Source organism: Colletotrichum godetiae (assembly GCF_030913485.1).
Source record: "Colletotrichum godetiae strain CBS 193.32 chromosome Unknown BDP55scaffold_1, whole genome shotgun sequence".
Taxonomy (NCBI): Eukaryota; Fungi; Ascomycota; class Sordariomycetes; order Glomerellales; family Glomerellaceae; genus Colletotrichum; species Colletotrichum godetiae.
In genome coordinates this window covers 2,447,007-2,471,190 of record NW_026851249.1, presented here as the reverse complement: position 1 = coordinate 2,471,190, position 24,184 = coordinate 2,447,007, and the positions used below count along the sequence as shown (strand labels likewise).

General features: G+C 53.9%; 9 protein-coding genes across 9 annotated transcripts; 4 read left to right on the top strand and 5 right to left on the bottom strand.

The window, feature by feature from the left end:
- The first annotated feature begins 3 nt into the window (after positions 1–3).
- Positions 4–2,148, top strand: BDP55DRAFT_641846 (aminotransferase class I and II). The gene is made up of 3 exons (XM_060573423.1): positions 4–225; positions 285–1,215; positions 1,270–2,148. The coding sequence occupies exons 2-3, from the start codon at positions 327–329 to the stop codon at positions 1,797–1,799; spliced, it is 1,419 nt and encodes a 472-aa protein (XP_060437287.1). The 5' UTR covers positions 4–225; positions 285–326; the 3' UTR covers positions 1,800–2,148.
- On the bottom strand, positions 1,930–4,271 carry BDP55DRAFT_538319 (carboxylesterase; the record flags this gene model as incomplete). The annotated part of the gene is made up of 5 exons (XM_060567933.1): positions 1,930–2,090; positions 2,271–3,489; positions 3,546–3,655; positions 3,729–3,978; positions 4,038–4,271. 5 exons carry the CDS (start codon positions 4,269–4,271, stop codon positions 1,930–1,932), a joined length of 1,974 nt encoding a protein of 657 aa, XP_060437286.1.
- A 926-nt stretch (positions 4,272–5,197) lies between these two features.
- On the bottom strand, positions 5,198–6,851 carry BDP55DRAFT_598474 (tyrosinase central domain-containing protein; the record flags this gene model as incomplete). Its single annotated transcript, XM_060571024.1, has 7 exons — positions 5,198–5,493; positions 5,566–5,704; positions 5,732–5,947; positions 5,978–6,212; positions 6,271–6,346; positions 6,405–6,567; positions 6,628–6,851. The coding sequence occupies 7 exons, from the start codon at positions 6,849–6,851 to the stop codon at positions 5,338–5,340; spliced, it is 1,209 nt and encodes a 402-aa protein (XP_060437285.1). The 3' UTR covers positions 5,198–5,337.
- Positions 6,852–8,249: 1,398 nt separating this feature from the next.
- Positions 8,250–10,579, bottom strand: BDP55DRAFT_641840 (major facilitator superfamily transporter). The gene is made up of 5 exons (XM_060573422.1): positions 9,994–10,579; positions 9,904–9,937; positions 9,254–9,836; positions 8,369–9,199; positions 8,250–8,300 (listed from the first exon to the last, which is right to left on the bottom strand). Exons 1-4 carry the CDS (start codon positions 10,172–10,174, stop codon positions 8,648–8,650), a joined length of 1,350 nt encoding a protein of 449 aa, XP_060437284.1. The 5' UTR covers positions 10,175–10,579; the 3' UTR covers positions 8,250–8,300; positions 8,369–8,647.
- A 1,440-nt stretch (positions 10,580–12,019) lies between these two features.
- BDP55DRAFT_722711 (uncharacterized protein) lies at positions 12,020–13,677 on the top strand (the record flags this gene model as incomplete). Its single annotated transcript, XM_060578638.1, has 3 exons — positions 12,020–12,509; positions 13,180–13,396; positions 13,473–13,677. 3 exons carry the CDS (start codon positions 12,020–12,022, stop codon positions 13,675–13,677), a joined length of 912 nt encoding a protein of 303 aa, XP_060437283.1.
- Positions 13,678–14,655: 978 nt separating this feature from the next.
- On the top strand, positions 14,656–16,637 carry BDP55DRAFT_23238 (Asparaginase/glutaminase). The gene is made up of 7 exons (XM_060566160.1): positions 14,656–14,833; positions 14,896–15,190; positions 15,245–15,417; positions 15,537–15,736; positions 15,835–15,883; positions 15,955–16,107; positions 16,195–16,637. Exons 1-7 carry the CDS (start codon positions 14,697–14,699, stop codon positions 16,355–16,357), a joined length of 1,170 nt encoding a protein of 389 aa, XP_060437282.1. The 5' UTR covers positions 14,656–14,696; the 3' UTR covers positions 16,358–16,637.
- Positions 16,638–16,768: 131 nt separating this feature from the next.
- Positions 16,769–18,444, bottom strand: BDP55DRAFT_23214 (iron permease FTR1 family protein). The gene is made up of 5 exons (XM_060566157.1): positions 18,220–18,444; positions 17,596–18,166; positions 17,420–17,531; positions 17,275–17,361; positions 16,769–17,219 (listed from the first exon to the last, which is right to left on the bottom strand). Exons 1-5 carry the CDS (start codon positions 18,242–18,244, stop codon positions 16,971–16,973), a joined length of 1,044 nt encoding a protein of 347 aa, XP_060437281.1. The 5' UTR covers positions 18,245–18,444; the 3' UTR covers positions 16,769–16,970.
- Positions 18,445–19,880: 1,436 nt separating this feature from the next.
- Positions 19,881–21,861, top strand: BDP55DRAFT_625734 (multicopper oxidase; the record flags this gene model as incomplete). The annotated part of the gene is made up of 4 exons (XM_060571522.1): positions 19,881–20,240; positions 20,304–21,019; positions 21,072–21,728; positions 21,786–21,861. 4 exons carry the CDS (start codon positions 19,881–19,883, stop codon positions 21,859–21,861), a joined length of 1,809 nt encoding a protein of 602 aa, XP_060437280.1.
- A 193-nt stretch (positions 21,862–22,054) lies between these two features.
- BDP55DRAFT_23166 (uncharacterized protein) lies at positions 22,055–23,633 on the bottom strand. The gene is made up of 3 exons (XM_060566154.1): positions 23,245–23,633; positions 23,087–23,158; positions 22,055–22,919 (listed from the first exon to the last, which is right to left on the bottom strand). The coding sequence occupies exons 1-3, from the start codon at positions 23,441–23,443 to the stop codon at positions 22,348–22,350; spliced, it is 843 nt and encodes a 280-aa protein (XP_060437279.1). The 5' UTR covers positions 23,444–23,633; the 3' UTR covers positions 22,055–22,347.
- Between the last annotated feature and the right edge of the window lie 551 nt (positions 23,634–24,184).

Genomic DNA, 24,184 nt, shown 5'->3' with positions numbered 1-24,184 from the left:
AACGACGACTTTTTGTAGCTTTCTCAACGGTGCCGTCGGTGGCTCGGCGCGGCCAGGGGCGGGTTCGTCCTTGCATGGATCTTGCATCTCGCGTCGCTTTTCGGCTATGCGGGACTCTAAGAGAGATCTTCAGGGCCAGGCCAGGGGGTTGAAATTCCCTCGTTGAGCTCGTTTGTTTCTCTACGCCGCGGACCGCAGACAGCTCCATAGTCCCCCAATGCCGAGGTTTGAAGTGGTTCCCCTTTCACCTACACCAAAGTGACTAAACCACTCACATTGGAAAGTTTCTCGGGAATCATCCGACAGCTACAGCTCATCTCAAAACTATGCCGGCGAGCGACCGTCTGGACAAGGTCTTTGCGGCACTCCTGGCCCGCCGGGAGTCAAAGAGCCAGCTCCGGCGGCTGACCCTCGTTCCGGCCGGCAGCGCCGACTTTTCGTCCAACGCCTACCTCTCTCTGTCGACCCACCCCGAGGTTCAGGCTCGGTATCTGTCCCTGATCAAGGCCCACCTCGAGCCGTCCCCGTCCCCGTCCCCGTCCCGGGAGGCACACAGTAGAGATGGCAGTACTGGCAGCAAGCTCAGTGGCAATCGCAAACCCCACGGCGCATCGCTCCTTGGGTCCGGTGGCTCACGCTTATTAGACGGCAACGTATCCCTCGCAGAATCCCTCGAGAGAGAAATCACAGCCTTCCACCGCGGCCCAGCCGGCCTGCTCTTTAACTCGGGCTTTGACGCAAACGTCGGGCTCTTCAGCTGCGCCCCCCAGCCGGGCGACATCATCGTCTATGACGAGCTCATCCACGCGAGCGTTCACGATGGCATGAAACTGAGCCGAGCGGACAAGAAGATTGCCTTTGCACACAATACAGTGGATCCCACAGAAGCCCAGCAGTGGCCCCAGAGCTTGTCCGAAGTTCTGTCTAGGTTAACCGATGGCGAGGAAGGCCGCCTGGTACGCGATGGTCGCAAACGCGTCTTTGTCGCCGTGGAGGGGATCTACAGCATGGATGGGGACGTGGCGCCGCTCAAAAAAGTGGTTGAATGTGTTGAACGGCTACTCCCACGTGGGAACGGCCTGGTTGTTGTCGATGAGGCGCATTCAACGGGCCTTCTGGGGCAAAGAGGGAGAGGGCTCGTTTGTGAGCTGGGTCTCGAGGATCGGGTGTGGGCTCGAGTCCACACTTTTGGCAAGGCGATGAGTTGCTCAGGAGGTATGGTTCATATTCCACACCCTGATTCCATTTGTTGATGCTGACTTTGAACAGCAATCATCCTGGGCTCTTACATCACTCGGTCATATCTCATCAACTACGCCCGCAGTCTCATCTACACCACCGCCATGCCCTACACGTCTCTGGCAAGCATTAAGACGGCCTACGACTTCATCGCAAATGGTCACTCTGAGCCTCTCCTCCGCCACCTCTGGTCCCTCATCAACCAGACAAACGAGCTCTTGCTAGAGATGCTGGACCGTCACCGGCCTGATAGAAACCTAATGCGCCTGTCGCCTGGGAAGCCGAGATCGCCCATTATCCCACTCTTTACTTCGGATCCTAGGGGCCTGGCACAGCACTGCCAGAGACACGGCTTCATGCTGAGGCCGATTGTTGCGCCTACTGTCCCGGTAGGAAGCGAGCGGGTGAGGATCTGCCTCCACGCCGGCAACTCTGTCGAGGAGTTGGAAGGTTTGGTGTCTGCCATTGAAGGCTGGCTGGTCGCTCAACCGACGCATCAAGGGCAATTATTCGACAATGCTCTAGTAGGCCAGCCCGGACCGCCAAAGTCACGGCTTTAAAATAGACGGAAACACTTGATAAACATGGGGACTTGCGTAGCATGTCAAAAGTATAGCTCCTGGCATTGAACACATTGTATAATATTGGTGATTCTCTCTCGACGGACATATCTCGACCTTTTCTACAGGCTTAAACCAAAAGAAATTGCCCGAGGCATACTACAACGATGGCGGACAGCACCCCGGTGAGTCCGTATCCCATGTTTGAAGCAGAGCCGACCCGAGGAGGTGCAGTAGGAGGAGTAGAGTTAGTCCCATTTCTGCCTCCCATACCTCTCCCTCCTCCCTTCCCTCCACCTCCTCCTGGCTTCGGCATCGTCTCGTTCTTGTGTCCCATCCCCTTGCCACCACCCTTGCCGCCCTTGCCACCGCCTTCACCTCCTCCTCCTCCTCCTCCTCCATGCTTCGGGGCATCAGGACTCGTACCATTCTTGTGGCCCATGCCTTTTCCTTTACCTTTGTCCTTCCCACCACCTTTGCCGCCGCCCTCTCCCCCGCCGTGCTTGGTGCCATTACGCTTGTTCCCATGCTCCGACTCCATCCCCATCTGCCCGCCAGACATGGACTCGCCCATATTCATGCCACCACCGCCAGTCCCAGCAGCCGGAGCCTTGGCAGGCTGACCAACCAGCGGCGCCGTACCCCCAGACGCTTTTTGCAGATTCACAGACGCCTTCTGCGCATCCGTAGCAGGCGTCTCGATGAACGGAATCATAGGCGCCAGCATAGCACAGTTATCCTGCTGGGACGCGGGCATACCCTCCATCGTGCCCGTGTTATTCTGGAACAGCAGCCTCTGCTTCCCGTCGACGGTCCACGCCTGCCACTCCGGCATTCCCGCCTGGATCTTGGCAGCGTTGGGATCGAGGCTGCGGACGAAGCTGGCCCAGTAGGCCTGCGTCAGCGGCACGATGGGCGCGTTGGTGGTGGAGTAGCTCTTTGGCGGGGCGCCGTCCGTGTTATTGGGACCAAAGACGCCGTTGAGCTCGACAGTGTGGTAGGCGCCGAAGCCTTGGGCCTCTTGCTCGTCGTCGAGGGGTCCGTAGCGGTAGTTGAAGGTCGCTACGCCATCGCGGGCCATGGCGTCCTGGAAGATCTTTGTGATGCAGTGCGCTCTGTAGTCCCCGTGGGCGGTCGCGAGCTGGCGCCAGAGTTTACCTGATTTGGGGAAGACAGGCTGCGGCTTATCGAGGTAGGTTTCCTTGAGGAGGGCGAGGGAGGCGTTGCTGAGGGACTGGGTGGCCTGGTCGTTCATGTCCTTGAAGGCCTCCTCGACGGTGTCGGTCTTTTGGGGCACGTTCTTGGTCCCCTCATCGGTGCAGGTTCCCGCAATGGTGGGAACCTTGAGATACTTCCCCTCGGCGAAGCGTTGCAGCGTCGGCGCCTTGACGAGGTCGCCGTCGAGGTTGGGGTTGAACTGGCAGTCTTCCGTCTGCAGTGCCGTCGCGTTGAGGCCGCGGAGACAGGCGAGGGAGTCGGCTTGCTTGTTGCAGCCGGTGGCGTTGGTCAGGCAATTGTACTGCTCTTGACCTTGGTCGAGGGTGCGGACGGTGGCGACGGAGACGGATTCCATGATGGCGCCCTTGATCAGGCCTGGGTCGTTGTCTCCAAAGGCGGCGAGAAGCATGGCTACTGAGGTTGCGCCGGCGGAGTCGCCTACGGCTACCATCTGATCGGGGTTTCCTCCAAACTTGGAAGTTCAGTCAGCAAAGGGGCAACATAAAAGAGGGTTGGAAGAAAGCTCACAGCAGCGGCGTGTTGCTTCAGCCATTTCAGGCCTTGGATCTGGTCCTTGAGGCCGTTGTTCATACTCGCGCCAGCCTCCACCTCCTTGCTCTGCAAGAAACCATAGGGTCCTGTAGTTGACATTAGCCTTTGCTCTGCAAGTTCGCGATGCTGGTGCAAGATGCACCAGGTTCAACCACATACCAACTCTATAGTTCACCTGAACGACTAACATGTTTCCAAACCTGGCCAGATCGCTGCCGTTGAAGTTGGCATTGGAAAGAGACTGGAACCCGCCGCCTTGGATGAAGTACATGACTGGCAATTTGGACTCAGGTGTCGCGTTGGACGGCGCAAAGACATTGACATAAAGACAGTCTTCGTCCGTCGTGAAGCGCTTGTTAGGCTTCATCGTGAAGTCGGAAGCGCTTCGGGCCAGACATATCGGGCGGAACTGGGCAGACTTGTCAGCAAGGTCAAGAGCTGTTTCCTACATCTCAAAGAGATTCTTACATTCGAAGCATCGACGACATCAGTAGTATTCGGGGGATCAACCGGTGCCGCGAACCGGAGCTGGCCCACCGGCGGCGCAGCAAACCGGACGCCCAGCCATCGAGTCGCACCGCCCTGCTCGGCGACTCCTTGGAGTTTGGTATAGCCAAGGTCGACAAGCGGGTCAACCGCCTGGACCTGGCCGATGATTGCGGCCGAAAGAAGAGAAACGAGGGATTTGGTTAAGGAAGGCATTATTACAGAAGTGACAGACTTAGATTAAAATGATAGTAGGACCGACTAAACACAATCATCACCAATAACTAATCACAGCAAAGGAGAGAATTCGAACATCATCCGAAAAGAAGCTTGGATTATGGCGGTCTTGTCATCTGTTATAGGGACTGAACTTGAATTAGACCAGACCAGCCTGACAGCCCGAGACCGAAACCAGACCGGAGTATTTTGTTGACTCAAGGACCATCTTCTGCACCCAGCTTGCCAGCTTGGTGGCCTTTTAAAAGCTTCTCCGGACTGTCCGCAGTTTTTGGAGTTTTGGGGTGTGCTGCGGGGGTTTCAGGACCGGTTTTTGATGCGATCTTGTCGCGGATGTCGTGTTCCAGAACAGCAAACTCTATTCTCGAAGGAAAGATTTCAAGACGGACATATGATCCCCGGGCAAGGATCTCCACAGCCGGGAGCAGAAAATCTTTACTAAGGTCATCGGTGACGGAGCCCTTTAAACTGCCGCGATTCTCGTCCGCGGGCTGGGGTGTCATCCGCACATTTAGAGTTCTTCGTCGCAACAAACCCCTGTTTCCCCTTTCACGCCATAGCATCATCCATGCTACCCAAAATGCATGCTCTTTTAGGATGACAAGATTCTTAAGATGAACGCTCCTTGGCGGAGGGTTTCAGCGGGATCAAATAAGACGAGATGCTTTTCTCTCATCGTGTCAGCCACTCTTGACTCTGCATGTCCCTCCTAGACCGCTTTGGGATACGTCGTACCATTTGCCTTGCCGACTGGCTGGTAACTGACGCACGAATCCTTGATGCTGCAAGCATGCTGTCCACACATATTGCAACTGTGGCCGGTCGAGGTTGCAGTCGTTATCCGTCGGCCCTTCGGCGCGAACCATCCAATCCTATTACACGGCAATATCAATGACACTTGGTGTAACAAGACTGTAGTCTGTATATTCTATATAATCAGGTAGTTGTACAGGAGTGCTATTTACAGCTGAATTATGTACAGTAGAAGATGATAGAGAGATGTTAGTTGTTTGGGGAGTCAACCCCTGTGGTATAGACTCGCTGTTTATTCGTAGACGTAGCAGAACGGAGATCCTCCGACAGTGTTCATCAGGTCTCTGAGCTTGGCCGATCCGCCGATGGGAGCAATGTCAATGAGGTCGTCCAAGGTGGCGTTTGCGCTCGGCGGGTTATTCTGTAGTGTCCTGGTGCCGAAAATATCCTTTAAAAACAAACATTGTCAGTTATTGTCATTGAACATGAGACTCAATCTTGAGTATCCATAAAGTCGTACCTGTCTGTTGGCAAAGTCAAGCATCTGCCAGATCCAGTAGACGCGGTCAACTTGCGCGTGGTGCAGGAAGAAGACCGGCTCGCCGGGGGAGATGAAGGGATCCGCACCAGGGTCGCCTATACGGAAAGTCAGTGACCGTCTGAGTCAAACACACGTGAGTCTGAACTTGCCTCCGATCGTGTAGTGACCTCCTCCGTGAACGCCAACCTCAATACCAGGCGTGTACCTGTCGTCGCCCTGCATAACAGCCTGGAACCACTCAATGTTGTCATTGCCGAGGATCAACTCAGTAGTATTCCGCAGCGAAGAGTATCTGGAAGCAATGTGCTTGTTAAGATCACGCTTCAGGCAGCGAGGGTGGTCCTCAGTCGGCTTATCGACACTCAGCGGCGTCGTGGTGCCGTACTGCCACAGCAGCCGGGGCCCGACGTGGACGACCATATCGGAGAAGGGACCGGTCTCAACGCAGCCGCCACCCGAGCCGGGCTCGAGGATGATGGTGGTGTTGGAGAAGCTCTGGAGGAGGTGCATGCCCTCGTGCTCGATGGCGGCGCCGTTGCTTCCCATGGAGGTCTCTGAGCCGTCAAAGACGGGGGACTTGGCTGGGTCTTCGACGTCGAGACCCCATTCCCAGTACGGGAAGGTTCCTGTACGCGGAGAGTTAGATTTCAGATGTTTCTTATAGAGGAACCGAAGAGTCCTAACCGGTGTAGCCGCAGACGTTACGGAGGTTTTCTTCGTACGTGTATGTGAAGTATCTATGCCAAAGGAGGAAGTTTGCCTAGATAGCCCACCAAGTTAGCCACGTTCATCTGTAAAGAGTACCTATCTTGGCATACCGTGACGTGAATCATTCCAGTCTGGTTGAGATGTGTCAGGACAAAGTCGTCGTATAGTGACTTTGCAGCCGGAAGCTCCGTGGAGTTCAATAGCGTAGGGGAGGACTGGAGGCACTTGACCGCAGCGACGTACGCCTTGCGCTCTTCGGCAGGAAGTGTTCTCCTGGAGATCCAATATCAGCATTTCGTGAACAAACCAACAATCTTCCTGTACGCAACTCACCATTCTTTCCGTACGCGAAGCTTGTCGGGCGTGCAGGTCGAGTTGATTCCCATCCGCTGGTTCAGTGCCTTGGAGACCTCGAGAGCCTGCGCCGAGAGCTGAGCGAGGGCATCTCCATTGTCGATCGCCGTCTGCGTAAAGTTGTGGGCGGTGGTCTTGGCAGAGGTAAGGGCAGCGTTGCCGGCGGCAAAGAGGAGCCAGACGCAGTGCTTGAGGACGGCCATGACGTCTGTTACGGGGTGTTACTGGAGCAGCAACTTTAACCGGATGAACAGCGTTCGAGACCACAATCCTCAAGCTTTCTTGAAAGGGAGATCCTCCTGCCGGAACTTGGAGCCGACCATCAAAGATTATATGTTTACTGAATAGTAGGGCAGAAGGAGAATATTTAAAGGCGGCAGGCTGCCGCCGTGGAGCACATTGGAGACCCTTTTTCTAGATTACCCATCGGAGCCGATATCCTCAAGGATTGCTGCTCTCGGTTAGGGCCGTTTATCCATCTTCGAGGGAGGCTATCGTGAGTAGAATATTGGTCGAGGCCGGCAACGAGATCCATAGAATAGAACCCTTACCAAGCTTCCGCAGTTCCAAGTAGATGGGATGTAATGGGATCGGGTGAACTATTCGCTAGGTTGTGACTTCTCAAACAGGAACGAATATCCATCTAAAAAGTTGGTCCGAACCACGTTGCATGGACACCCGCCTTGCAGGAATTCAAGGAACCCGTTGTTCCAAACGGGGCAGCTCCAGAACCAAGATGTTGGCGTGGCCAATCGGGGTGGGAACAGAGATGGGACTTTTAATCTATATCGGCTATCAACATTAAAGTTAAATTTAGCATTGCCACATTTTGGCCCACGCATTCTGGGTACGATGGGGTGCGAGAAGACTAAAGAGTCGACAACATCCCTTCCTCTGTGGCGTCGTGTCAGCAATGACAAAACTGGGCTAAGTGACCATGGTGGACGATGCTCTCACCACAAACAGATAATCGGCTCCGGGCACGTGGATCTGGATCACCACGGACACCACTCATAGTGCAGAATTTGCCCGGCTCCCGTTTGATTTCAATCAAGAAATGCGGTCTTCTATTCATGGTTGTTGTTAGTATCGGTGTCCGTCCATCATGGCGGGGTGGAGCTCTGGCGAGTCAGATTTCAACAAATCCATCAAGCTTGGGCGGATCTGGTCTCGGCAGTTGCTGAAATGATTCAGATGAAGCAATCAACATGCTTGAATTTCTCCGAAAATTGGTGGTCTAGTTGCGCAAGGTATCTTTCCAACGGCAAGAAGGATGACGATGATGGTCTCTACAACTTCGCAGTAACGATACAATTTACATCTAGCCTACTAGTTGATCTATGAGGATCTCAAACCTTGCGCGTGATCCTGTGAGCCACGTGCAGTCAAGCTGACACCCGCACGACCCAAGCGGCTAGTTATTGCTTGGCCACTATATGTAACCTTCCTAAAATACTCGCCAGTCTCGAGTTGACAGTGGCGTGATATTTATCAAGAATGCTATCGAGGCCTTGAACCTTGTTTTGCTGGGAACACGGCTACCGGCACCGCGGCGCCTACTTTGACATAAGCTGACTATGTAGTATCTACGCCTGTCAAAGAGACGAGCCAAGCGCTGCCCAATTAGTTGGTTCTCTAAACCAAAAGGGTAACTTCGTTTATGCCCCTGCCAAGTCGACTAAGCGTTCTGTCACGTGTGGCTGACTACTTAGAGAGGTAATGCCAGCTTGCAGAGCAGCTCAATCACGGATCTTTATTCAGATTGTGATCGAAAGTCAAACGTAGCCCGGGAGATTGGGATCAGTCAGCCTCTCGGATTCGGTCTATTAGATGCTAGCGAAGAAACAACCGTCGTAACTGATTCGACTAGAATTGGGTGAGACTCTTTGCCAGGATACGAGTAGGACTACATAAAGGTGCCTTAAACGTCTAGACTCGGCTTTATACAATATTGTACAGCTTCCTTCATTCCTCCCTCCCCCATTAACAACGATGAAGCTCAAACCTTGACAAACCAACCTTTGCCAATCTTCTTCGTCTTCACGATTCGCGCCAAGGTCAAGAAGAACGTCCCTAACATAAGACAGCTACCAGCAAAAGCCTGGGCGCCAAGGTATCGACCGCCGGTAGCAGAGATGATGGCGCCGGCGATCGGATTCCCAGTGAGCACGGCAAACGCAACAATCGTGAAGACCATTCCGATGCGCGTCCCTTGCTTGCTCGGGTCCGTCGTCAAGGCGCTAACGCCAGCCGGGAAGAGAGCCTGGATGGCGTTACCCGCGATGCCGAAGAAGATGGTCCAGACGTAGAGTCCCGATGGCGATTTCACGGCGATCCAGCAGTAGGTTAAGAGTCCCGAGATTAGAGCCATGGGTGTGAAGACGGTGATTGTGCCGATTTTGTCTGCGAGGAAGTTTGGGCCTAGGCGGCCAATGAAGCCGATGCCATTCAGGACCAGCAAGAGATTCAGCGAGTCCGTGTAGGAGAAGTCGAGCTCGTCTCGACTGAAGGAGGCCAGGTAGTAGAAGGCAAAGTACACTCCCATGAAGGACTTGGCGTGGCCGAGTCAGCGCGGCGTTTACATTTACGGGAGGAGGTAACTTACAAAGAACCCCCCGGCAGTGTAGAAGGTATACTCAAGTTCCTTGAACGACGCCAAGTCCACCATCTTGCTCGCCTTGCGCGGAGGTATGCGCGGCTTGAGAAAGATGAAGCCAACAGTCAGCGTCGCAAGCTGAATGAAACCAAGTGTGCGCATAGCCCATGGAAACCCGACCTGCGGCAGCAGCTGCCGAACCGTACTCGGGAACACCAATCCACCCGACGCGCTTCCCACGGCCGCCATGCCGATGGCGATGGCCCTCTTCTTATCAAAGTAGGTCGACAGCGTCGCTAGGGATGGGCAAAACACCAGACCAAAGCCCAGACCGACGCAGACGCCATGCGAGAGGAAAATCTGCCAGTACTGCGTGCACCATGACGTCGCAAAGATGCCGAGCAGGATGAGGAAGCAGCCGGAGAAGTAGAGGTGACGGAAGTACCCTGCATCGGTAAAACGCCCCGAGAATGCGCCGATGAAGAAGAGGAGGAAGACTTGGAAGGATCCAATCCATGAGATGTCTGATGGCGGTCTCTTTAGTTGTTGAACGTAATATGTCTGGAAAACACCGAAAGAGTTGACGAAGCCCCTACATTGCCCGTCATGTTAGCCGCGAATCTTTGAAAGTCTGCGTTGCGCCGTTGTCTCTCACTCACCATGTATCCATGAAGATGAAGTGCGCGCTCAGTACTACAACGGCTACGCTCAGTTCCGCTCCATCAGCAAAGACGCAATCTCATTCTCACCGGCCATCCAAGCATTATATCCTCCGTCAGGCGGTGGCCCAGGATCCGCAGTTGGCGCCGACGCGATCCGACTCAGCACGCGCCCGACGCGGCTCCCCGTTCGGTGCGTCTCTTCTCCCACAAGGCCGCTTTCGTTCCGCGACGAGTCGGACCTCGTCTCCTTTTCAGTACTATCCATCATGATAATCTGTTCTTGGGCGACATGCGTTCTGATGTCAAAAGGGTGGCGTCATAGACCTGGATGGACATTGATCGTGTGTGTGTCCTGGGAATAAGCGATTTTCATTCCCGTATGCTGGCCATGGCGGGGAGCGGCACCTTAAAGACTATGTCTGAACCAGTTCCCTCGCGCTTTCGCGCTTAGGGAACCAAGATCCCTTTTATTTGACTCATGGCAAAAGGTCCTAGTTCGTCTCTTAGTTCTTACCGAGGTTAGGCGGTGTGGTGGTAAGGGTAAATGGATAGCAGCAAGCCTTAAATAAGAACTTGTACCCCGCGTAACTACTACTCAGAGGCGGCAGAAAGAAGTTTGAAACTCGAGAATTAGTCACTAGGCGCTGCAATTGGCATCGCTCGGTGATTGACTTGTTCAGTCTAAGCAATAATTTTCTTGCGCTCTTGGGACCGGAACCGCTCGGCGAGCCAACCAGAATGCCGATGACCTACCGGGATATTGAGCCAACTTTGTCGGAAATGCGGCGGAAGTACCGGGGATCTTCCCGTCCCCCGCGATCCCTTCCGACACTAGTAGAATCGTTGTATCTGGTTGTTAGTTGGACAACAGTTGCGCAACTTTACAGCAACCATGGAATTATACTACATCTCTTCTTGGACCTACTTGAACTTGATTCAAGATTCAGGTTTTGCTCTTGCATGATGCAAATCATGGATTTATTTCCGGGTCAGAAACAGAGTACATAGGTAAGTGATGGGGATGAACTGGACTCTCGCACTCGCAATTAAGTCACTCATGCTTAACATGGCGGCAAGCTGACTAACATGTTCGCTCCCTCCGCGGAGATGCATCTTACTTCAACTTCATGTCATAGATGGCCGAGGTAATAGCTGCTTATATTTCTCTTTTCTGATTACCTAAGAGGACCCGGTCATCGTAAGACACTTTGTCCACATGTCCAGAGAAGTTTTGACTACAGAGTCATAGCTCCAACGACGAGTAGCTGTTTGAGACGACGTTTAAGGGATGCCCAGTCAGCAGAGTTGAGACGACCCCCGCTTGTATACGTGAGGAAAAGAGAGTTTAGCACATGCCTCTTCGGAAACTGGGTTGCTGACAAGACTACGCAGTCGAAGGATCATTTGATCGATGCGCGTCATTGAAATCGTTCGTTTGGGGAGGTATGTTTAAGAGAGGCCACTGCCGTTGAACGGACAATTGGCTTGGTCACGGTAACTCAATCGAGCTGGGAGCACCGTGACATGCCATCCTGAAGCACAGCAGTTAGTGGCATCAAGTGGTAATGCGAAAAAATGCATGGTTTGCGGCCTTCGAGTTCGTCTTCACCTTTGGCCTACATTGTTAGCTTTGTTCTTTCATCAACCCGGCTCGACTACGCATTGCATCTAGTGCAATGAAGTGGTCTTGCAACGCCTGGTAGTACATCAGGGCGAGCATTTCAGGAACCCGACACAGTGAGATCCCACCCAGATGTCAGCAGAAAGCCTGGACTCAGTTCGCTGATCCTTTCAAGAGCGCTCCCTCTCTACCAAATGTGAATGATGTAGGATACTGCAAGCGGCGCTCGTGCTGCGCTAGATGCTCATTCAATGAAGTTGTAGGTGACACGAGATATCCGGGACTCCTAGTACGAGCTCTCCCGGTAAGCTATGCGCTCCCTTGGAGTCTGCGACGTTCGGAAGTCAGTAATGCGTTTATTCAAGGCTCATAAATAACACACGGATTGTGGCAACTTGATCTCGAAAAGAGAGCTCTTCGCCTGTTCAGGCTGTAGATATTGATCCTCACATCTTGACGACCTGCTACATTGTTTTGAGCGCCGAATAAACCATGCCTCGCATCAGCACTTACCTTCTTCTCGTATTTACCTTCGTCACAAGCCTCATGGCCAACCCACTTCCCATCACTAACCACACCTCCTCAACCTTCCTCGTCACCCCACGATCCTACTTCACCCCTATCCGCCCCCTTGAAGTATCCCCCGTCGAATGCCACGACGAAGCCGACTTCCGCGGCCACGCCGATATCGAACCCAAGTTCTTCTTCGACGGCGTCTACAAGTTCTGCCAGCAGCGCTATGCCACGATGCAGACGCTCGACTACACCGATGACCCGAACTCCGACAACGGCCACTTGGTCCGCAACGCGAGCTGGCGCTACCGGGACTGGCACGGCGTCAACCACGACTTTAGAATTTGGTGGGAGGCGGGTTGCAGGGTTTCTGGCGGGAAACAGAATGTGCACCGTCCGTTGGGGGAGGAGGGGGGTCCTGAGTGGACGTCGGGGTGTTATGAGATCATGGGCTCTACGTACTATGAGTGTGAGTTTTTTGAGAACCCGATTTTTATGGTGATCTTCGATTACTGGCTTTTGGTTTTTGGGTTTGCCAAGGCTATCCACCACCTAGGTAGACGACTTATGAGTACGGATGGAATACGTGCTGATACTTTTCTATTTTTGTGATGTAGGCACAGGCAACGGCGATGTTGGGGGAAGGAAGAAAGCCGGTTGACTCATCTATGAATATAGAGGCGGAAAGGGCGACAATGACGATCCAGGGTCTTGATGGGAGTCGAACTTCATGTTTGCAGGACCACGGTCGTGATGGGCCATGTGATCTTCTGAAGATGGCTGAGTATTCCGAGCCCACCTCACGGATATCGTCTGCGAGATAAGGATATAGTTGACAGCTCACGTTAATGATATGGCGCGTGACCAAGACGAACTGCGATGTCCCTGGCACGGCCAGAATCCCCAGACAGTCCGATACTCTATATATCCCTGTACTCAGCCCGATGGTGGTGCCATTGTCGGACCAGCGCACATCGGGCCCTGAATGACGTATAATTCATCCCTATTACCTTTGGGTGTTTAAAAGAAGATGATGGCCCGGGCATGGGTTGCTGTAACATCGTTACGTCGTTACGGGACCCGTGCCCAATTATTCCGCCACTCGTCACAACTATCAAGAAGCTGTCACAACATTTCAGTATACGTCACAATGGATACCCTCTTCATGAAAGCAGTGAGCATTAAGATGCCCGACTCTCTCGCCAATATCATCCAAAGCGATCCGTGGGCCGGTGGAAAATCCCGTGCTCCTGCAGTCAAACAATCACCACCGACTGTCAAACAAGCACCAGCACCAGCACCAGCACCAGTATCAGCACCAGCAGCCGCGAAGATGACGCAACAGGATGAGACACAGTAAATCAGACTTCCAAGGGGGAAAGAGAAGAGGAATAAATTTGTCGGAACCTGTATGCTGATAAATGGCAATTAGATTGAACAGGAACCTCTCCGAGGAGACCAAAGACACGAATAGCTCGGGAGGAACGAATCGAAGCAGTGGTGAGAGTGCCGGTGGTACTCGCAGCAATGGGAAGCCGAAGGGAGAGTTGTCTGCAACCGTAGACACTCTTCTGAACAAGGCGTTGGGATTTGGAGCTGCGAGTGAGGCCGAAAGGAAGAAGGGCGGTGCCGCGTAGCCGGTCCTGGCGTCCAAGGTTGCCTATGACTTTCGTCTGTCTGAGGGGACGGTTACGAAACTCTGAGCTTTGCTTTGAAGCGTTGCTTGGTCTTATTTGATTAGACTGTATTGTATGTAACGAATCTTACGTTGGTTGACTCAAAGAGACTGCTATTCTCGAGGTGATCTCATACACGGCGGATTAAGAGTTTGTTCGTGAGGTACTCCAGATGATGTTGTCAGTCTATCTGCGTAATGAGTATGGATTCCCTTCTGCGTCACGGTCGCCGCCGCATCAAGGAGGGAACAAGCCTTCTAAGAAGAACTGGTGAAGAAAAACCAAATACCTAGCACAACGGTTCTATGTAAAGCAAAGATTCAATAACACGCAACCCGCGCTGCGAAGCCCCGGCCTTCGGAGCTGTCCCGCGCGATCCAGCCATCTGGTGCGCTACCCCCCGCTGTCTGGACCCCGCGCTACCCCGCAACATGACGCCACCCGGACGGCGCCCGATGCTCTTCCGGGATAAGCATATCTGCAACCGACCGATGTCCCCGACATGGGTACTGATACCGATAGTTGAATGTCCATACATTACTTTGACTACACATATATCCAGAAGAAGAGAGAGTAGAGAACGAACTCTGCTTCGTAGCATCAGTCTCTCTGCCAAGTCCTCCCACCGCTGATACTATGGGAATTATCTCCACAAAGCCCCGGTGGCAGAGTCGGCCGTCGGCGACAGGAGCCGAGATAAGATGATGCGTTCGTTGATAGACCCTATCCATTCTTGTCGTGTAGGGCCTCGTCATTGGCGACTTTCAGGTTCCAAAGATCCAGACGACCAATCGCTTGGAATAGTGCATGCTGCACAGGATCCTCTATCGAAAGCAAAGTCATAGAGATGATGATATCTCGACATGGCTCAAGGAGTATAAAGTAGCTGCAAATCCATCAACGGACATGAATTCTTCCTCTCAACTATCATACAGTCTGCACAGTGATTGTTGTGACTCTACCTACTTCCCTCAACAACAATGCTCCTCAACTTACTCGCCACGGCGCTGGCCTTGGCAACAACCACATCTGCCTCTCCAATCAGTAGATCCTCAACGACGAACAACGCATGGGACCTAGACTGGATCTCAACAGACCCCTCCCTCCCGAAAGTAATGTAAGCCCTCCACCGTCCCCATGCGCCCCCTCATAAGCACCTACTAACCCAACCCAACATAGCATCTACAGTGCAGGCGGCACAATCCTCTCAGCCTCAAACTACAGCCGCCTCGACAACATAGCCTACGGCTCCGGCCCCTCAACAACGCCCTACGACCTCATCTCCAACGTCTCCGAGGTTATGGAGGTCGCACCGCTCGCTGTTGTGGAACTCGATGTCCCCGGCGGCAGCGCGGGGCTAAACTCGTCGCTGTATCTCAACATCAGCCAGCTCGCTAACGCGCAGGTGTGTGCTGAGGGGAGTGATGTCGCTGGTGCGATTATGTTTCATGGGACGAACACGCTTGAGGAGACGGTATGTGCCTTTGCATGTGGGATTTTGAGAGTGTTGGCTGATGAGAGAACCTAGGCTTTCGGCGTGGATTTGACGTTTAATTGCTCCAAGCCATTCGTCGCGACGGGGTCTATGAGGCCTGATACGTATGTCTCTCCTGATGGGCATGCGAATTTCTATCAGGCTGTTGCGGCAGCTGCGTCTCCTTCTTCGCGTGATCGAGGGGGTCTCATCGCCTTCAATGACAGGTAAGCTTTCCAATTTTCATCGAACTCATCATACACACCCCTGGTCAATCGGAAGAGGAGAGGAGAAATGACGGAGGATAGACAGAGGCAGCGAGTTGAACTGACCACGCGTCGAACAGAATCACGTCAATCTATTACTCCACCAAGGTTAATGCAAACACGCCAGACACGTTCAAGGCCCTTGAGCAGGGAAACCTCGGGGCCTTCCTCGCGGGGCAGCCGTATTACTTCTTCGACGCGGCGTATCCGACAGGCCGGCCTCATTTTGATATCACGGGCGTGACGGAGTTGCCTTCTGTGATTATTGTCTATGGTCATCGTGAGTCTTTCAACCCGAGTCTATCCGATTACCTCTCCCCGCGCATGGGGATAGTAGTTTGGTACACGGGACAAAACATTGACGCTGGAGTTTTGCAGAGGGTTTCGATGCGTCATTGATGTACGCTGCCGTTGCCAACGGCGCGAAGTGAGTTCGTCCCGGGGGTTTCAGAGCGAAACTTTCCGATACCAAGGAGAAAGCTGACGTTGGATCATCAGGGGCCTAGTGATCCTCGGACCCGGCGCGGCAGCCGTGAGTCCCAGCGCCCGAGCCGCGGCCGCGGACCTTCTGGAGCAGCGGGGGATACCCACCATCGCCGTCGCCCGACCCGTCACCGGCACCGGCGTCCCTAGTCCGGTTCCCGGGCCGCTGTACGTACACTAGATCAGACTCATCACCCACACTCTTGCCCTTGAATTATTGAGTTTTCGCATGCACTGACAGCCAGAACCAACTAGGATTTACTCGAGTTACCTCGGCGGCGAGCAGGCGCGCATCATGTTGCAGCTTGCCATTAATGCCGGATATGATATTGACGAAATCCGGGGCTTGTTCGAGAGTCCTTTGAGGAGGGCCGTTTATGAGACACCTGCGAACCAAAAGTTTTATTACTCTGGTTGAATGAGCAGGATGCCAAAGGTGAAAGATAAGATGTATGGTCAAGAGACCTACAGAACATGGTAGTACAGTAGAGAGACAGAACAGAAGACCTAAGAAAGGAAACGAATTGGCAACCTCACAATGACCTTTACATTGATAAGATGACATCCCAAGCCTAAAGTTTGGGCGAGTGTAGAAGAAGACATTTGGGGAAATCCACAGCGCTATCATTATATTACTCTTCACAATCACCCGCCGTCTATGATTCTAGTGCCGGAGAAGAACAACTGGGTCGGTGGGAAGCAAGGCGTACTATGCCAGCTTGAGTCTGTTTGCTGAAGAATTGGAAGACGCATCTAAGCCAAATGAAAGTAGTCTAGAAAACAAAGGTCAGGCTAGGCGATCAACGTTTTGCAGGTTTGGATACATAAGTGGTCGTATATACAATATATAGCAAGGATAAATAACCATCATCTCCATTTTTAACCAAGGCGCTTTCGGGCTTCACCACTTTATACATGATCCAAAATACTAGGTCGCCTTTTGGGAGCTACATCTCCTCTTTCGGTGCGTCGTCGGGATGCGAAACCCCACAGCAGGTTTCGCAACTTCGTCCAGCGAGGGGCGAATCAACTTACCGAGCGGGCCTGCTAAGAAGCGGCTCCTGGTCGTCGCCCTCGTGCTCGTCGGCGATCTTCTTGGCCTTGCCGGCGAACGGCCAGTACCCCTTCTCGTTGCAAATCATGGCGAAGAAGCCCGCGGCGACGGCGACCCAGTAGAGGTTGTAGGAGACGACGGAGCCGACGGTGGCCGAGTTCTGCCAGCCGAGGACGGCGTTGAAGATGCCCCAGAAACCGCCGCCGTTGAGGTCGGGGTTGCAACACTGCGATTGTGTTAGAATACGTTCATGGCTGGTGATGAATGCGGGGGTGTCTTACGTTGACGTGCCAGACGCTCCTGCGGACGTCGTAGGAGCCGGGGCCGGAGCCGAGTTCTGCTGCGTCACCTCCGACAATCTTGTTCCACTTGAGTTGTGCGTTAGTATTAATCTGGGACTGTGGTTGGGGAATGGGTGCTGCTCACCTCGTTCTGCTCAAAGTGCCAGACGCCCTTGGAGAAGAGACCGGCGGCGATGAGGTACAGGAAGCAGGTTGAGACGATGAGGAAAATTTGGATCGGCGCCGTCTTGGAACCCCTTTTTAGATAGTCAGTCAGTAGGTGTTGCTTATGGCAAGGACTCGATTCACCAGTGTACTCACTTGTAGATGAAGTAGCCAACAAAGGCACCAAGCGCAAGGCCGAGAATAGACGAAATAGCAATAGACGCAGCAGTCTCGCTAACACCAACACCAGCAATGAAGAGCACGCCCTCGAAGCCTTCACGCAGGACAGTGATGAAAGGCAGCAAGAAGAGCGCGTACTTCTCGCCGAGGTACTTCAACCGGTCACGGAACGGCCCGGAGTGGGACTCGCTCGCGTTCAAGGCCTTGCTCAGCTTCAGACGCCACTTATCCTGCAGCTTTGTGACGCGCAGGAGCACGGCGCCCATGGCGGTGATGATGAGGGAGGCGCCGAGGGAGAAGATGCCTTCCCAGATGCTCTCTGCGGCGGCGAACTGCTCTGCGCCGAGGGAGTGGATGCCGCTGATGATGGCCATGGCGATGACGACGCAGGTGACGAGGCCGGCGGCGGTGCCGAGCCAGACCTGCTTTACCATCTTTTGGTGGAGGACGGGGTCATCTTTGGTGGCGAGTGTGCGCTTGATGAAGGCGAGGAGGACGGAGACGATGATGGCGGTTTCGAGGGATTCGCGGAAGGTGATGAAGAAGACTGTGATTTTGTTAGTGTGTGGTGATCGTCGTACAGGCGATGAGATTACATACTGGGGAGTGAGAATAGGTCCTCCATTGTGAGTTTGTGGTCGTGATTTGCTTGTGGGTGGTGTGAGTGTGTTGTATGAAGGTGAGTGGCGCTTTGGTATGGATTGAGAATGAGATGAGAGATTATAGATAGTGCCCCAGTGAAAAAGAGTGGCGCGGCAGCGCTTAAGATGCGGGTGCAGCGCTTAGATGTGTAGGAGCAAGACAAATGTTCCTCAGTGAGATGGGAGACAGCGACGAGGTTATAGTGTTAGGTCACGTCAAGACCGAGAGTGCATCACAGGATTGAAAGCTGCGATGTGTTTTGGTGGTTGTGGTGGCGCTGGATATCGGGCGGCGATGAGACGGGATGAGGGGACGTGAACGAGAATTCGAGGCAGGATTAAGCGGCTCTGCCGAGAAAGAAACAGACACCGCTGACACTGACACTAGCGATGACACGCACACGGGACGGGCACGCGGGGGCTTAGGCGAGAATGAGAGAGAGAGAGAGAGAGAGAGAGTGAGACGGAGAGGGAACTTGGAAGTGGTGGCTTCGGGGCGCCGAGGTGATGGTGTCGCGTGAGAGTGCGGATTCCGAGTTTTTTTTTTTTTTGCTCTCTCTCGCAGTTCTTTCCCCGCCGATTTTCACCGTCGTCTGTCGCGCCAGCGATCTCGGCTGGTGTCGTAAAGCCGAGTCGAAACCTTTGCTTAGGTCCTTTGGGTGGGAATAAACAGTGAGGTTATGTGAGTGGGGCAGGGGTCCTCGGGGGGTTTTGCCTGCTGACTGAGCCACCTGGCCGTGTGGACGGGTGCGCTGGCGTCGGTGCTGGCGCATCTCTGAGTCTCTGACAGGCTTCACCCAGGGGGGACACCACGCTGTAACACTTGCTGTGGTGATCCTCAGGATCAGATAAACCCCTCCAGTGCTCCAGCGCTCCAGTGCTCCAGTGCCTCCCCTTCGATCCGCCCACCGGCGGCACACCATACACCGCACACCACCCCCACTATAGCGGGTACTCTTCAGGGAAGGACCGGGCAGGCAACGGCGGCTTTTCCTTATCAGATCGCCAAGATTTCAATCCATTCGTCGTGCAATTTTCAATCAGGCGACACGATTCCTTTTTCACGTGTGTATCACTTTCATTCTCACTCTCACGTTCACTCCTCACTCCTCACCTCACTCAGCCTTCACCCTTCTCCTCATCTGCGAGTTTCCCCCTCCTCGCTTACACTTTCACTTTTCTCCGAGCACTCGCGTCTAGTGTAGGTATCCGTACACTTCAACTGTGTGTGTGTGCTGCGTGTGCTGCGTGTGCTGCGTGTGCTGCGTGCATATCTCTCCCCCACCCCTCCCTCGATTGCCGCCGCCCGCTGTCAAAAGTCTCGGACGTCCAATGTTCCTCCGCGCTCGGCCCGGTTCGTAGAAGCTTTTTTTGTGGGATTTTTTCAACGAGTCTATGAATCACGACGAACTCTCGCGCATCTGAACGCCCGTGCGAGACTGCATAACAACCAAGTGAAGCCGCATAGGCTCAGACTCGAATCTAGTGTTGAGTTGAGAGTTGTGAGGGCATTTTGAGCCGCGCCAAAAGGGCAACAACACCACCACCACCACCACCACTATCACCATCAAATAAGTACACTAGAGAGGACAACCACACTTGGAAGCACCCCCGGCCACCATGGCCTTCTCATCATCAACATCGGCCGTCTTGGCCCGAGTCGCCGCCCTCACGCTTCTCATTTCATCCGCCCTGGCAAAGACCATCGAGCTCGACTGGAACATTGGATGGATTCTCACAAACCCCGATGGCGCCTTTGACAAACCAACCATTGGCGTCAACGGCCAGTGGCCTCTGCCTCTCATCGAGGCAACAAAGGGTGACAGGCTCGTCCTCACCGTCCACAACCACCTCGGCAACGCGAGCACCAGTCTTCACTTCCACGGCCTGTTCCAGAATGGCACCAACCACATGGACGGCGCCGTAGGTGTCACTCAGTGCGCCATCCCGCCCGCTTCCTCATTCACATATGATTTCAAGGTAAGCTCCCAGAGAGTGACTCTCTTCCGACTTACGCAAGTGTATACTCATACCATCCTACAGTTTGATCAGGTCGGCATCTACTGGTACCATGCCCACAATGACGGAACCTACCCCGAAGGTCTCCGCGGCCCTCTCCTTATTCACGACCCCAAGGGTCCCTACGAGGGCAAGTACGACGAGGAGCTCGTCCTCACTCTCTCCGACTGGTACCACCAGTCCACCCGCACCCTCATCAAGGAGCTCATCAGCGTCGAGAACCCCACCGGCGCAGAGCCCGTCCCCAACGCCGCCCTCCTCAACGACACCCAGAATCTCCAGGTCAAGGTCCAGCCCGGCAAGACCTACCTCATCCGCATGGTCAACATTGGCGCCTTCGCCTCCCAGTACATCTGGTTCGAGGGCCACACCCTGCGCGTCGTCGAGGTTGACGGCGTCTGGACCGACGAGGCCGAGGCCGAGATGCTCTACATCGCCCCCGCCCAGCGCTACAGCGTGCTCCTGACCACCAAGAAGGACGCCTCGGAGAACTTTGCCATTGTGGGCTCCATGGACGAGGAGCTCTTTGACGTGATCCCCGACGGCCAGGATTCGAATGTCACGGGCTGGCTCGTCTACGACGACAAGAAGCCCCTGCCCGAGCCCGCTACCGTCGACGAGTTTGATCCCTTTGACGACTTCGAGCTGGTGCCCTTTGACAAGCAGGAGATTTACGACAAGGTCGACTATTCGTTCGAACTCTCCGTCAAGATGGACAACCTCGCCGACGGCGCAAACTAGTAGGTCCACGACAATTCTACACACAAAGACTCCAGCTAACCCCCTTGACAGCGCCTTCTTCAACGACAAAACCTACGTCCTCCCCAAGGTCCCCTCCCTCTACAGCGCCCTCACCGTCGGCGCCCCCAACGCTGCCAACCCCCGCGTCTATGGCACAAACTCCATCGCCCACGTCCTCAAGCACAACGAAATCATCGAAATCGTCCTCAACAACGAAGACGACGGCAAGCACCCCTTCCACCTGCACGGCCACCAGTTCCAAGTCGTCCACCGCTCCGACGAGGACGCCGGCGCCTTCTCCAACTCCACCGACGATGTTAGCAACTTCCCCCGCTACCCCGTGCGCCGCGATACCCTCATCGTCGAGGGCAACGGCAACTTTGTCATCCGCTTCAAGGCGAATAACCCCGGCGTGTGGCTCTTCCACTGCCATATCGAGTGGCACATGGACCAGGGGCTCATCGCGACCATCATCGAGGCGCCTGATGTCCTGCAGGGGCTGGAGGTGCCCAAGGATCACTTGGAGGCGTGCCGCGCCGGTGGGGTGCCGACCAAGGGCAACGCGGCTGGTAACACCAAGGACGTGTTGGACCTTACTGGCGAGAATAGGCCTGTTGGACCTTTGCCTGAGGGGTTCACGCCCAAGGGATACGTTGCCATGTTTTTCAGCTGCGTGGCAGCGTTTATGGGTTTGGCTGTTATTTCATGGTATGCTTTCTATGATCCCGCACTGACTTGATTGGTGACTAACTAACTTTGATGTAGGTACGGTGTTTTGGAATCTGATAAGCAGTCGAGCGTTGAGGACTCTGGTTCCGATGCGGGAAACCGGGATGATTAAACGTCATCCGGATGAACAAAACCATATACACATGCATATATACATATATACCTGTCATACATGAACAAACATATATGTACACCGCCATATATCAAGAAATGAATTGGAGTTAACACAAGCTTGTCGCATCAAACATGCAGCGATCTCTTGCGTTCACATCTACCTTCAATGAGAAAGTCTGAAGAGCAGAGAAGCACTCAGTATCGTCATGCTCGCGGTCCATTCACAAGGTAGGAAGACAACGTAAACATAAATCATTGCTAAACTAAGAACTGGATATCATCTCATCGCACATAACACATAACCTCTCCAGCCCATCACATCCACTAACCCAACTCACCTCGTCCGTCATCAGATCCCCCATTCCTCATTTCAACGTACCATTCATCCTCTCTCCCCAGCTACCCCTTTTCCCCAAAAGCCAAAAATTCGTCCTGACCACCAACATTCTTTCTCGTCAATGCCGAGTTCCATCTACCTGCTACCTCAAGGAAGGTTGTTCATCTTAATGCTATTCTGCGAAGTAGAATCCTTGCCGGCATTGTAATGCTCAGAGCGCTTCGCATTCTCCTCCATACGGGCAAGTCTCGAGTTCCGCTTCTTCTGCTGACTCTTGCGGTAAAAGAACAGCGCCGCACCAATCAACAGTCCAAGACCAGCAACAGCACCAATAACGATACCGGCAATCGCACCCCCAGACAACTTCTTGCTTCCCGAGCTTCCGCTGCTAGAGCCAGAGTTGGAGGCAGCGTTGGTCGACGAGGCGGAAGGCGACGCCGTGGCGGCGATGTCGTCCTCGCCCGGCTCGGTGGCGTTGAAGCAGGGGATGCGGGTGTTGAAGGTGGCGGCCTCGACGTAGGTGATGTCTGCGCAGGCGTAAAAGGTCTGGTTGTGGGGAGCGTCCCAGTCGGCGCGGTAGATGATTTGGAGGGTGGCGTTGGAGCCTGCTGCGACAGAGGAGGGCGGGTTGGGGACGTCGACGCATGTGTGGCCTGGGTTCAGGTCCGAGACGGATTGTTCCTCGATGAGGGTTGTGAAGTCACTGTTGGAGGTTGGGTCTTGAAAGGGGGGTTTGTTAGTCGTGTGTTGTGAAGGGGAATAGGGAGGGGGGGGGGGGGGGATTAGATGGGTTTGGGAGAGCGAATAGGGGTCGAAGGGTTCTGGGGTTCTGGGTTGCCGAGTCTCTAGACTCCGTTGTAGGATGGTGATGTTTCCGTAGACATACCGTTCTGGTAAGAGATGGAGATCTTGCTGTTGTAGTAATCATCCTGAGCAACGAGAGCGACCTTTCCGCCAACTATTCATCGATGCTTGTCAGTCAGAAGCCCACACATCTTCTCACGTCTTTATCAAGACTTTTTGTTATGAGGCTCTCTAACTCACCTAAGGGGAACTCGGTCCTGTTGGCAGCACCGGACTTTGAACCGCACGGAGCCTGGTTATCCATGTCTCCGCTCCAGACTCTGTCGGCCGGCCACATGAAGGCGGCGGGGCCCATCTCGTCATCCTGCTTGGTGTGCTGAGCACAGGCGACCGAGGCGAGGCCCAGGGCCAGGAACGTCTTGAGTGAGGAGGCGTGCATTGTTGCCGTGATGTGGGATTTGGAGACACCGAGATGCAAGAAATAAGCTTCTTCTTTGACGGGTATGCGGCAAAACACGCGATGCCTTGGGACCAACAGACTGCGTTACGAAAGAGATGCGTACGACGACTGTGGAGGAAGGGAGGGTTCAAGGGGAGAATTAAGAATTAAGGGGCGGTTGACTAGCATCCATGAGAACGAACCGGATGGCAACAACGGTCAAGTTATACTACTGCAGGTCTACCTAGATTTTTCCTTCTCTTGCCTTTTGCAAGCCGACTGGTTGCATATTGCATGTAACCATGTCTCCGTTTTCCTTTCCCCTCTTTGGGTCAACTTTACACCAACCACCCTCCACTCACACATGTCAGCGGAGAAAAGATGGGCTTACAGAAGTCACGAAGGGGCGGATATCCCGCCTAGGTCCGCCCAGAGAGGAATGAGGGAAAAAGAAAAGTAAAAAAAGGCACGAGTTCTGTTCAGGCTTTCTCGCCAATAGTGCCCATACGACCCGCGCCCAGAACATGGCAACTCTGTGCCCACAGACTTGGCTGAATCCCGTTGGATGGGGAGGGGAGGAGGCCATGGCCGCATGGGTGAAGGGTGGTGCAGGTGGCGACCGCGGTTTTTTGCTTGGTAAAGTCTTGGAAAGTACCATTCATGTCTACATAGAGGTCTTCCTAGAATCCTTAGGGTCTCCGTAGATTGATAAATGAACGGCGGAACTTTTGGGGGAGGGCA